This window comes from Limulus polyphemus, unplaced genomic scaffold (assembly GCF_000517525.1).
Source record: "Limulus polyphemus unplaced genomic scaffold, Limulus_polyphemus-2.1.2 Scaffold1, whole genome shotgun sequence".
Taxonomy (NCBI): domain Eukaryota; kingdom Metazoa; phylum Arthropoda; class Merostomata; order Xiphosura; family Limulidae; genus Limulus; species Limulus polyphemus.
Genome location: NW_013665611.1, coordinates 3669472 through 3683983, shown reverse-complemented (window position 1 = coordinate 3683983; position 14512 = coordinate 3669472). Strand labels below are relative to the sequence as shown.

The 14512-nt window shown below is 29.3% G+C and overlaps 1 protein-coding gene across 2 annotated transcripts in view; it reads left to right on the top strand.

The window, feature by feature from the left end:
- Positions 1-233: 233 nt before the first annotated feature.
- The window catches only part of LOC106463269 (vesicle transport through interaction with t-SNAREs homolog 1A-like), a 25844-nt gene continuing 11565 nt past the window's right edge, over positions 234-14512 (top strand). Inside the window, exons 1-4 of one of the 2 annotated variants that reach the window (XM_013923319.2) lie at positions 234-389; positions 3446-3504; positions 7060-7170; positions 10851-10937. In XM_013923319.2, coding sequence (XP_013778773.1) covers positions 296-389; positions 3446-3504; positions 7060-7170; positions 10851-10937 — 351 coding nt within the window. In that variant the 5' untranslated portion in view covers positions 234-295. Of the gene's footprint in view, positions 390-2214; positions 2931-3445; positions 3505-7059; positions 7171-10850; positions 10938-14512 lie in introns of those variants that run through there. The other variant, XM_022390831.1, reaches the window with a different exon arrangement.

Here is a 14512-nt window from a genome sequence, read left to right as displayed (position 1 = left end):
CTCTCTGAAGTCTGAAGCAGATTATTATTCCAGTTAGGATATATATATATATATATATAAACTCATGAAGATAAAACACCGGAATGTTTATTTTAATAAATATATTGTTTCTGGAATTAATCATAGTTAAAGATTGACCCAAGAAACCTATTTTATGCACTTTAGTTGGTATCAAAAAACTTTTAAAAAAAAGTTAAACAGTCTGTACCACTACGCGAGTGTTTATTCGAACAAAAAGTGTCTCAAGATGTCCTATGTGTAGACCATAATATTGTTCATTATATTTATTGTTAAAATGGCGTCATTGATGGAGTCGTTTGAACAACAATATGCTTCTTTAACCGCAGATATCACTGCAAAAATTGGGAAAATACCTAATTTGACTGGAGGTTTGTGCGTTGTTACATGTTTTAGTTTTGTTATTTTTGTACAATTTTTAGTGTGAGGCTTAACTTAAGTTTAAGAAATCAGTCGAGATACAATTGTGATTTGGGCTGTATAAAAATTATTAAAATTACAATTCAATTAATTGTTTATGATTATTGAATTAGTACTAATAGTAATATTATAAATTGTAATTATTAGTAATAATTATAAATTGATTGTGTGTATAGTACTAGTAACGATAATGTGTACTGCAGACTTTAGTGTAGCACTTAGTAATAGTACTAGTAGTATTACTAGTATTATGTTGTAAGTTTTACAAATTACGACTCATCTAGGGATCTACTGTATTGTAATTTGTAAACCTAAAAATCATTCTTGTGAAGTTGTGTCGCCACTAATAGCTGTTAATGTTATTATCATTTATAACAGTACTACATTTTGTGTGCTTTTTGTACTACTACTTGGGCCTAGTAATATATTGACTATAATTTATAAAACCTTACTCAGTTAATACTAAGATATTTGCTTGAATATTGTATATCTTTGGCAGTCTAATACATTGCTTGAAATTAATTGTTGCTGTTAAACTATTTTACTATGTTTACGTGAAATTGTATCAATTTAATGTCCTTTCATGTTCTCATATTATTAGCAATTCATGTTTCCTACTGTTGATTCTGGATACAAATTAAAAACCAGGCTATATTGACAAACTTTATATTTTCCATATTCTTGAAAATGGAATGCTGTGCTAAAGTGAATTGTGATGTAATGGCTGCTGACTTGATCAGTTTTCTCCTTTAGTCTTGTAATTTCATTGTTAATTTAATGGTGTAATATAGTGCAATGACCATTTATGCCTACTGGCAATGGAAATGTGTTTGTTAAGAGCATAATTTGAACACTATTATTAATGATATGTTGTCACAGTAGGTAGGTGCCTGAAGATTGATGAGTTGCTAATATTACTCCCAATTTTAAAAGGGTGAAAAAAGCTGCCCTGAAAGCTACAACATAGTTAGTCTTACTTTTGTAGTGGGGGAAATTCTATTCTAGTGTTTGAAAAGAGAGCCCTCCAGTGACTCAACGGTAAGTCTGAAGACTTATAATGATAAAAACTGGGTTTTGATATTAGTAGTGGGCACAGCACAGATAACCCATTGTATAGCTTTGGGCTTAAAAACAAGCAAATTGAAAAGAGAAGCTTTGTAAAATTATATAGTGAAATATCATAAAATCAACTTGGATTCACCAAAGGAAAATCTTTTCTTACTAATTTGTTAACTTTTTCAAGGATGTTATATTTTATCGAGATGATGGATAAGTTATGAAATTGGTTTACATAGATTTAAGAATATAAGCTTTTGGTAAGGTGCTGTAAGTAGGTTATCTAAGAAAATCACATCAGTTGGGGAAAGACTAGTAGATTGGATTGTAGAATTGTTCGATGGAAGTAAGCAAAACTTTGTAATTAATGGAGTCCAGGCAAATTGGACCTTTGTTACTAGTGGTGGGTCACTGCTTGGGCCTTTGAAGAAGTAGAATTTAATAACATAACCCAGTCATCCCATAATAATAAGTTATGAGCCTTACTTTATTATACTTCAAAGACCATACTCCCATTTTAACATTTTGCTCACCCTACTAACAGCTTTCTCTAATTGTATTATAGTTGTTTGGTTGGCTGAATCCAGATCAAATTTAGCATTGTGTTGATTCAGAAAATGCACTAGATTGCAAAATTTTACTTTATTGAATAAAAAAGATGCTGAAGGACTTGTGATACCAAACAAACACCTTCAGCTCTTTCAGCATTTTACCCTCCACTAAAATTTTACTTTGTCAAAAGTCTGACTTTAACAGTTTCATAGAAATTTGCACCCCTAATACCACAATTGTTTTATATTTTAATACAAGTTAACTGATGGTGATATGACATTAACTATGAAATAATAATCAACTAGTCTAAAGCCTAGGCCTACCTAATTTGGATTGGGGTTACAGTGAATTCCATAAGTATTGTCTCTGGGCTAGTGTGGTTCATCTTGCATGAAATGCGTATAAGAACCAATTCTGTAGTTAATTATTAAAACTTACAAAAGTGTTTCTTATTTCAAATTCATTAAATGTCTACTGTCCATCATAAGCATGATATGCAAACACATATGTATCAGTTAGTTACCAACCTGTAAATAAAAATGTTTAGTTATTTAGTTTCATATTTATAAAACTTTCCATCTACATAAGTATTTTTTGTTAGGATTAGAATTCTTATTTTCAAAAACAAAGTTTTATTGATATGAGATGAAATGGCTGTGTTTGGGCAAAATTACTTGAACAGCTCCCTCTGTAACTCTGCGACCTTGTTTCTTAGTACGGTGAAAAAGAGAACAGTGTTTCTAATGTTTGACCACTGTATGGTTGTTTTGATTACATTGCATATGTAGGTTTAGAGTGGTTAACCTGCCCAGGGATTTCACATGTTTATATATTTATAATTAACTCGTATTATTTTCAACATATGAGGAATACCAGTATATCATGTAAGTGAACTGGTTAATCTGGACAGAGATTTTATGTCTGCATCATGTATTCTATTGTAAATCATGTTATCTTTAGTTTTGTATTACTGTGAAAAAAGTCAATGCATTGAATATGTGTATATATATTAGCCTGTGGTTAATACGTAATAAAAAATGTTTACACCCCATATTAGGAAGATAAAGAACAGGAATTAATTTTTCTCTCTCTCTCTCTCTCTTTTTTGTTACATGGTTCTAGAAATTTTTTTTTTTAAGAGATGTATATTTTTGTTGATAATATTCTTTGTAATCTTCAAATTTTAACACAGTATTAGATGTTTTGAAGCATTTAAAAAATTAGATTGCAATAAAAGTACACCTCCTGGTTTTGTGCAGTAGTAAAAATAATTGTACTTGAGACTAAAACTATTATAAAATCTTTACTTAGGGTATTATTACATGTACATTGTAAACAAACAATTGGTAAAAGATTAGTAACTGATGTTCATGAGTATTTGCTTTAACAAATCTTGCAGTGGACAAAAAGAAAATGGTCTCACAGGTAGAAAAACATATGGAAGAGGCTCAAGAACTGGTAAGCCATAGCTAGAATGAGACCATATAAAAATTTACATTTGTTTTGTTTCAGAGAAACTTGGAAGTATTGATTGTAACAAATATATGTGGAACTTTTCCACGAGGAATATTGTAAACACCTGTTTCATTGTTTGGTTTGGTTTAAAAAGTAAACACTCATCTAATAAAATTTTGTGTGCTACATTGGTGTTACAAAAATTTACTAAAGTCTAAGGAGTAAAATAACCAAAGATCAGAAGAGGCATTTTTTATTCATGGTGAATAATATCATTGTTTACAATAATTGTTACCAGATAAAAATTATAATTATCACTTCAAAGAGAATTACCTGAATTATCATCTTTGTGTAAAATAATTTTAGGTATGTTAAATAAATTTTTATCTGAATCAACATCTCTTGTGACCTTTCATTTTAAGAAATGTCTGAAGCAAAACGGTGAATTTTGATTGTTAACATGTCTACCACATGACTTGTCGTGTTGATTAAATGTTCTATCTCAGTGTAGAAAAAATTATAATTAAAATTATATATATAGGAATTCTAAGTGATTTATTGCATTCAGAGGTAAGTTAAAGAATGCTAAACTGGGTCATAATAACTAATATTGGTTAGAAAAAGGTTTACTTTTAAATCTTTAAAGTCATACTGTACTTCCATACCATATACAAATGTTTTTCACATATGATTGTGTTTGGAAATAGATTTTACATGTGTTAACTGAGAACTTTGCTATCTTCATCATAAAAACAAATTTATTGAAACCTTGATTAGGTAATATAAATGAAACGTATATTTGTACAAGTGTCTTGGAATAATGTGAGTGAACCTGTTTAAATTTATATGTATATTTTGCAGTGAAATCTGTATGTATTGTTTTATTTTATTTCAGACGTGAAGATATATTATAGTTCAAGAGCATACCTCAAGTGTGGTGTTCCTTAGACTATTAACCCTTTCACTACAGATAGGTCAAAGGGAACATGTCACAATGTTCAAGAGAGTTAATTTCCAAATTTAATTGAAGAAATTTATTATCATTGTATGTCAATAAAATTAGCATCACAACTAGTTTGTAATTCAAATTTTAATATTATATATGGTTTAATTTCTTAATTTGCAAACAAATATTAAAAAACAATACAAATGTTCTTTTGTATGTTGTAAAGCATGTCTTCTTGTCTTATTACTGTTTATATTTTAGTATGCGTACCATACAATGTCTATAGTGGTTATTGAATTAGAAACTCAAATTTCAGAAACTTACAAACTGTAATATAAAGTAAGAACCTCCCACCTTTTTAATTTGCTGAAATATCAGTATATTTTGCAAACCTACCAGGATAGCTTTGCCCGCTACTCCATTCTTTTGAAACCTCTTGTCAACTCATGGCTACTTCTTTTAAGTACATGTTTATAACAAATAGAAAGAGGACATTTCAAACTACATAAATCTGACAGACGTTTGTAAATGACTTTAAGGAGAAACTTTAATTTTTGCTGGAAATGGTGAAATCTGTTGAGTAAGTCACTGAACAGAAATTAGACTTTTTTCTAACTCACATATAGCTTAGCTAGAAAGCCAGATTAATTACAGTTGTTTTATGTATACTACCATTGTAATTTGATAATTATTTTGCTTTCTAAAATGCATCTTTCAAATCGACAAAAATAGTTTGTCTTCTCCGACCACTTGAGAGAATAAATGAGGCTTAAAACAAGGCTTAACAAGTTATGATGCACAAGTACAAATCAATTTTGTTTGTAACATCATTACTACTAGAAATCATTGTTTTTCTGTGTATTTTGTTATTTATAAATATATACCATGTTTATTGAACTGGCCCAGATTTCATAGAAAGCCATATCATAAACATTTTCTTGTACTTTAGATAATTCTTGTTGCAACCACTGTACTGTAGACAAGCCAATAAATCCCTTTCCGCTGTGTTTTCAGAGCTGGGTTTATGACAAACTCTGTGGGAAAGTTCTGGTAATTGCACTGCATGAGCTTATTTGCTATTAACCGTGTCGTAATAAATAGTCTAATGTCAGGAGTGGTGATTCATTATTTATGGCAGGTTTCTACTTTAGTGGCTGACAATAAAATAATCATAGGAAATATATGTGAAAAGGTTAGAAGTAGAAAGTTTCAGGAGACTTTGAACTTTATGTTCAATGCAAAAAAAGGATAGAACGGTACTACTTACTTTATTTTGCAATTTTCAATCATTACAAAGTTTTATTCTGATTACGAAGTTGGTCAATTTAACAGACCCTGTATAGTTAGGTTAGAGAAAATATCAGATAAAATATAAAGTTTTTCTGAAAAAAAAAGTTTGATATTTATTTAGGAGGTTTTAGAGATTATACAAAAGAAACTTTAACATTTTTAGATGAAGAAATGTATTTTTAATCTTAACATAAAATCACTTTGCACTTGGAGCAGTCAACACTTTGATTCCATATATATATTCATAGACTAATTTTCAGTAAAAATACTTAATTAGAAATTCTAACTTTTTCTCTATGAGATAATCGTAATGTTTACTAAAAGCTTGAAAAATTTTGTGATGGTACACGAAACATGTTAAAAGTTATAGTATGAAAACTAATAGTTACTGTGGGGTCATGATTGGAGTAATCCACCAAGGCAGTAGCGAAAGAGTTAAAAATACATTAGTGTTTGACTATTAAGTGAAAATCATGATTCATTGATCTGAACTAAATTTATTTCATTCCATCCTGGGATCCATGGTTTACTGAATCTAGATTGCCAGGTCATCCTACTACCTAAAAAAGTGACCTATGTCTGGAAATTGTTAGTTAATATGTCATTAAAAAAAGTGCTTTTTTATTGTATGTATGTGTGTATATATATATATATATATATTTAAACACCACAGTAAAGATTAGTACAATACTTGAATTTCCAACCAATAAATATTAAAATACTAATAATTTAAATGTTAATGCATATTTCTGATATTTGACTACCAGCTAATAACCATGTATATTAGCAAGTAGGCTCTTGTTTGACGAGACATGAATGAGATGGTTGGCACTGAAAGTTTTTATGAGAACTTCATAATTGTACAGAGAACAAAGAAGATTGTGTGATTGAACAATGCAAATATTAAATTGTACAAAAAAAAGGCAGTGTATATGTGTGTTTTTTTTGTGTTCTGTCTAAGATGCTTAACTTGTACAAAATTGCAAAATGGCCACAAATTTTCTTGGAGCAAAGTAGGGATGAACTCCCATCACTGGCTCCTAGGATTTGTCACTGACTTCTGTATTTCAAGAATATTTGGCAACCCCTATAATATTCAGCAGCATTTCCCGGTAGTGAAATTCTATATACAACATAAGCTCTTTTTTGCTTTAATTTGGATAACCTTATGTCTTTTGTCTTAATGATTCTCGTTATGCTCAGATGTTATTGAAATAAATGTGTATTTATTTATATGGAATATGTTTTTATATACATATATATATATATATATATGCGTAAATGTCACTTTTTATTCAAATTTATTTTGCTTATTATTTCAGGTTGAACAAATGGAACTGGAAATTAGAACCTTAACTGCAGCAGAACAGTCAAAGTACCGAAATCATGTCAAAAATTACCTAACAGAATTGAAACAGATGCATAAAGAACTAGTAAGGACATTTTTATATTACGAAAGAAAATATTTTAATCATAATTGTTGTAATACTAGACTTTATGATAGAAAATAATATAAAATGTTATTCTTAATACTGCTTATTACAAAGGAGATGCATAAATGTTCTATGAATTTGGTGAAAAATTTCTATTTAAACTCCTCGTCTCAAGGTGAGAACAAATTTGATGAAATGTGTAACATAGTAATAATACAGTTTTATCATTAACTATCCCAATATGGGCTCAGTCAATTTGAGCAATCACATGACCTTTATGTACTCGTTTAAAGTCTTTTTAGATTTAATACTTATAACTCTCAATATAGTGGGTATATCTTCACGAAATTTGGCAGTCTTTCAGTTAACATTACATGTCTTTTACATACAAAAAATCATATTTTTTAGCGAAGTGTTTTTAATAAAATAAAATAAAGATTTATCTATGAATATATTGAGTATTTGTTTGGAATAGTCCATGTGCAAAGTAATTTTCATATTAAAATTAAAAATACTTTTCCTCGTCTCAAAAATCTCAAATTTCCTTTGTGTAATCCCTAAAAACCTCTTAAATGCATTTCAAATCCTTTTTTTTTCAGTAAAACTTTGTAGTTTATCTGTTATTTTCTCTTCCCTATCTCAAAACAGGATTGGTCAACTCGACCAACCTCGTAATCATCAAAAAGAAATCATAACAAACCTAAATCACCCTTTTTTTCTTTCTGGAATGACTTCACATTATAACATGAAACTACATTCGTTTATCCTAAGTATTTCTAAGTTCGTAACATTATACATCTATTTATAATTAAATTTTATTGCCCTTTGAACCGTGTCTAACTACTTCTCTAAAATCTAAAAATACAGATCTTTTTGAGTTATTTAAGACTAGATTAGGTAAAATAAGAAACGATAATAATATAATGAAAATGGTTCATGAGGCACGCACGAGAACAGCTCGTACTAGCTTGTGGGTAATGTAATCTGATAGCTTAATATGACCTGCACATTCTTCGAGTGATTTACAAGTTTTTATGGCACGAATGTAATTTATGTTTAATTTCGTACATTTTTAAGGGGTGGTAGATAAAATAGGAATGATGACATGTTAAGAAAAAATGTGTCACGTGCATCACACTAGTGGAAATTCAGGATTTTTTTTTAAATATTGCCTTGTAGAATTAAGAACTTAAAACTTGTATACTATTAAGATATGGATTATTAGCTAAGATATTATGCTATTATAATTGGTATAACATAAACAAAAAGTAGTATAAGAAAATTTTGAATGTAAGGCACTAAAACCTTTATGTCATGCACAGTAAAGGATATCTGGGGCAATAGGGTTAATAGATAGCAAACCTGTTGTAAAGTAGAGCATTATCTGGTTACCACGAAATGTTATACTAAAATTTGTTGTGATGACATGGAGTAGTCTGTCAGTTAGGTCTACAGGTTTTGTTTTCTTTTTACTATTTAAGTGCCTCTTGCATTAATTATTCCCAGTGAAACTTTTATAGACTATTCTCTCAGATGTGTGTCGCATCCTTTCATGGCATATATATCTTGTAGGGCACAATGGAAAGTTTGAAATAATTGTAATTCAAAAATAATAATTTATAACAGAAAAAATCTAATGGTGATTGTGATTTTACAGTTTAGTGAAACAAAGGGCAAAATGAATGAGATAATGGGAAAATGAGATGAACATTTGAATGGAAAGTCAGTGGAAGCCATCATTAGAATCTAGCAAAAATTACTTACATCACAAATGTGACATTTTTATAAACATATATCATTTGTTGCTTGCTTAGTAAACTTAATTCTAGGATTACTTACAAGAGTGATATTACATTCCTGTAGAAGTATTTGTTGGGGTAAAATAAATAACATTCTATGAAGGCAAGATTTATCCATCTGATTAAAAAAAAAAGATTAATTTTATTATTATGTGACCAAAATAGCTATTGATTTGTGTGTGTGTGTTTTATAGTGATCCATGTAATTCCATAAATGCTTTTCTTTAAGGAATGAAGCTAGTGGGTTTTGTTTCTCTCTTCTTGATTTTCATTCCACTGTTTCATCATTTCCATTAAATTTTCAATTTTGCTTTGAGCACTTATAGTAATCTTAAAGTTCAGTCTGAAATGTAATTTATTTTTACCAAAATATTCCCACTTTTGACACCAGTGTTGTAATGGTTTCTATTGTTGGGTGAGTTCTTTTGGATCATTCAGTAAAAAGAAGAATGCAAAGTCCAATCCACATAATGATAATGAAAACTTTTTAATTTTTTATAACTAGTTCTACAAGATTTCTTAAGTAATGTTCCCTGATAGGTGTAAGTTCACATCAGATGCTAATATAACAATTTCAATTACTTTTTATATTTCTCAGATCTCTTATTTATATGTTGAAGCACAACACTGAACTAAATAAGTGATTTAAAAATTCAATCAAATAATATCTCCCTACTTCAGGACCAAGGTAACTTACAAACAGACTCAATAATCCATCTACTATAGAATAATATGTTTTCTGTATGGCTCAAATTGTTTCTTAAACTTTTCAGAAAGTTCTAGTCATTAAACCATGCCAATCACACCATGTCAAACAACAATGAAATGTCTAAGTTAAAAAAATATAGCCTACAACAATACCTTTGAAATTTACTCATACTGTTGAACCACAAAGTATATTTGAAATTAAATACTTCACAAAGTGAGAAGTTTTGTGTATAAAAACTTGCTTATTATGGTCTGGTGCTGGTGAATATATAGTACACTTGCATTATGAAATTGTTGACTTGTAGTTACAGAATATTGCTGTTGTTACATAGCAGGTGTTTACTTAATTATTTTAAGTGTGAAATATGGCTGAAAAGCTCTTTAATGAGTGGTTTATTACAAAAATTATAAGATTTCTAATAATGTCCACTTAGTCATGCAAGATTTTGTGGATACATTACTGTTATGAACTGAACTTTACCTTTGTTCCATGTTGTTTAAACATATGTCATTTTCAAAACAGTCAAAGTTTGAACTGGCCTAATATAGTTATGGAAATGTGCACACAGAGTTAAGGTCTCTCCTGTATTACAACTTTCCAACAGTAACCAAAACAATTCTGGCTAATTGGCTGATTGAATATTCGCATACTAGCTACATAGCTTAGAATTTTTTATCAAAAATTTTAGAAGGCTCTGTTTATAGCTTCCAAATTTTTAATGGATTTCTGTTTGAGAAAGTTCATTATTGTTTAACAAAACTAGTACTGTTTGAACTTCATTAGGATGACAACTATTGTAACACATAATTGCAAAGGTTATCCAATCAGTATTTGTACCAGAAAGTAATGAAATACTCTCTTCATACAAGATTTCACCAGTAAACACTGGCAAAATGTTACATGTAATGTCAACTTTATTTTCACCACCTAATATTCAAGGTATCATCATACTTTGTATCAAAATAATAGGTAACAAAAATAATTGTGGTAGGCTTAATGAATGATTTGAAACTATCTTGGCCAAAAAGGTAAGAAAACATCTTAAGAACCAGTATTCCCACACACGCTGTGTCACAAATTTTGCTAAATTAATAAGAAGTTGTATTACCTGAAACTGTTTTCATAAAATTTAATGTTATTTTTGTTTCATTGCATATTTATTGTATGTGTAGCAAAGAGCAAAAATAGCATTCTGTGACGAAGTACTCACTAGAGACGAGTTGTTTGAAAGTGAAGATACTTCCATAGCAGAAGATAAGGTGAGTATTTTTTATGTCGCCTAGATGAATATTTTTTTTCATAAAAGAATGTTATTGACATATCAGGTTTTAAATCAGTAGTGTTCATTGGTTATAAGATTTAATATTGATTTATAAACAGTGCTGGAATTATATCTAGTTAACAAGAGGAACTCCATAAATAGGATAGCACTCTTATACGTATAAATATACTTAGAATTTAATTACAAAAATTTAAGATTTAACAATAAATTTGATTAGATATTAAGAGTTAACTAAAAACCATACTTTACTGATGGTTGATGGAGATAATGTGCACGATTTTTCTAACAAGCGGATGCAGTTGATGTTGATTTTAAGAATGGGAATTACATTCCCTTCTATTGCCCACAGTTTGAGCATAGATTTATAAACGTTGTTACAAGATGAAAAAACAACTTGGAGCATACTAATTTGTTCATTGCTGGTTGTAGGATTGGTCATGAATTGTTTGCTTTATTATGGCTGTTTCTGTTAGAATCTCATCATTTGAAGCTTATAATAACTTTTTATTATACACCTAGTATATGTGATGAGCAACCTTTTCACACTGAGAAATCATTATTAAGTACTGACTAACACAAATAAATGACAATAGTAAATAAAAATACTTTACTTAAACCAACTTACAATAGAAATTTAAGCTATAAATAATGCAATATACAATTATGAAATACTTATACTCCTGTACATGGGCTTGAGCTGTAGCATGGTTCTTGTGCTTTAACCTCTTCAGAAAGGTGTTGAAAATATAGATTATGCATTAAAATCAAAAGGTGAAGATTGTCAAAATGTAGAGTTTTGATTTTTCTAATGGTAGTTAGAGCTTTATTTTTAGAACCCAGCAAAGATAAGGGATTCTAGCCAATAGTATTTTATTTTTTACACTTTAAATGTCATTGTACTAAAACATAAAATGAAAATAATTAAGTGAAAACAACAGTAAGATGGGTTGTGAAAAATATAAGTTATAAAGATTTTCCTGTCAAAAAAACAATTACCTTTAATTTCATCATAACTCAAATGGAAATGTTCTCCTTTTTGCACTAACAATTAAACAAAAATCTATACATGTACATATCAAACCACTTTCACTAACCCCTTAATGACTGGGTTAATAATGTTTGTTAATGCCCTGATGATGTCAGAAACTGTTAATCACTGAAGAAAACTTCAGTAATATAGGACAATGCAAAATGTATAAGGTTGTGGTGTTTTTTTCCACGTGCTAACAACAAAACGTATTCAAGGTTCAAAGGCAAAAACAAAACACTTTTCATTTAATTTCTGTATACAAATAAATTTTAGAAATTACCTTCCATATAGTTAACAGGAAGCCTATATGTAACTTATATTTTAAACATCATTGATTCTGTACTTCCCTGACTACTAAAATACACATACACTGACATCACACTTTGAGGTTTTGACACATTTTGGTATATCTAACAACACTGGTAAACTTGTATGTACTGTTTCACTGTAAGAATCTTCTCAAGACTGAAATACTGACTTGTACAAGGATGAGTAAGACCAGTGTTTACTTGAACGTTCTGAAATTGACTTATCTTTGTCCAGTGTGATTTAAATCTGACTTTATTAAATTAGGTATACATTTTTTTACTTCAATTTTAAAAAATAAAGCACAACAACAGAAAAGGCATACATCAATACGAAGCTAAGACTATAGGTATCAGATGTGTTTTTGACTATAGCAAAACTTTTCTATCCCCACCTGTATAATTGTGAGAATATGGCAGTGCATCCATTGAAATTTATTCAATTCCACTATTATTCAAAGAAACAAACTGAAGATCACATAGAATTTAGGAAAGATGTTTTCCTTGGAGATAAAGGGAATTTCTTCTGTTTTGCGGATCGGCATCAAGGTTTTAGGACATGTTCAAAATATCTTGTAGTTGACAACATTTATGGACTGTGTCATTTAAAACCTCTGGAAGGCCAGAAATATAGGGTAGAAAGAGGGCAACAAAGTGATAGTTAACAGTGACTGGTGTGTGAGCATGACAAATTAAAATTGAAAAATAGAGAGAAAAGAGAAAATACATTTAATGGTAAATTTTTTACATATTAGTATTTTTGTTAAAATGTTTAATGTTTGTAATACAATTTGGGCTAAAATCTGGAATTTCTGAAATTGTAAGTCTTGGAAATCTGAAATAATTTTGTTTTATATGCAGAAAACACTGTCTCCAGTTATGAGGTTTAAGCCCAATACCCACCTAATAACATAAGAATAAATGGGCTTAAGAATGTATTTAGGTCTTTCTGTAAACATTGGACTTAATATCCCTTGTAAAAGGAAAAACCATTACTAAAACTTTGTCATTATCAAACTTAAGGCAAAACTTATTACTAACAACTTGTCATTATCAAATTTCTTAACTTCTTGGATGTAGGTATTTGTGAGATAATATTTATTTATTAAACTTTTTATTACTAGTTGGATCTGTGTGATGGTCTAAGAAAACAATTTTTATCAAGAGGTTCAGTTATACATATTATTAACTTATTAAACAATAGACAAACATGTTTATAAACAAAAAAAGTACAAACCGAAAAATAAAATATTGGTACATTAACCATAGTTTAGGACAAATTGATTAAAGATTGATAGTTATTGTCATTATACTGATTTAACCAGTTTTAGTTGAAAGGACGTGTCATTGATTATTCAAATCAAGGTGGTTTTTTTGCCATTAGAAGGCTTTCTTTAAAGCTAATTTCAAGGTAGGATAAAGTTGTTAACTGATGCCTTACAGCTTGTGGCTTCTTCATGTGATTGAATTACTGAGTGACAGGATTTTATTAGGTAGAGATCAGTTTTCCATGATACCCGTAAGTGTTGATAGACTCACAGGTGCACAGCAATTGGCAGAATATATTTATAGTAAAAAATGATTTGGATGTTATTCAGGCTACCTAGAAGAAAGATGTATGTATACTCATCAGAGTAGATTAAAAAAAAAGAAATATGTTTGTTAGCAAGATTCAATTAAGGCAACTTGTGCAATAAATTTTAAAATCAGAGAAATAGGATCAATGTTTATAATGCACAATAAAAATTTTATTTGGCTGATGGCCACTACTATCAAAATGAAACAAATACCAAATTAGAAATTATAAAGTCATACTAAGTCAGAAGCAAGATATAGATATTAGTTTGTGCAATCTTTACTGATGTTAAAGTATTAATTTTGATGTCATTGTTGTTGTTGTCTTTCTTTTGTTTGTTTGTTTGAATAAAAGCTGAATGTGAAATGGAGACTACAGTAAAGCATTAGATGTATTCCATGCAGGGCTTGTTGCAAACGTAAACAGTTTTTAAAACACCCCGTATTGTGCCAAAACTTTCAGGAATAAAATTTATGATTCTTATTATGTCTTTGAAAGATTGTTCTTTAGGACAAGTAATTTTTAACATAAAGCATTTTAAAAGTGGGGTTTTATTTGTAATCACCTATATAAAATGTCTGGTATTTTATGGAACTGTTTGTTATGTATATATATATTCAAAATGATGGTAAATGATTAAC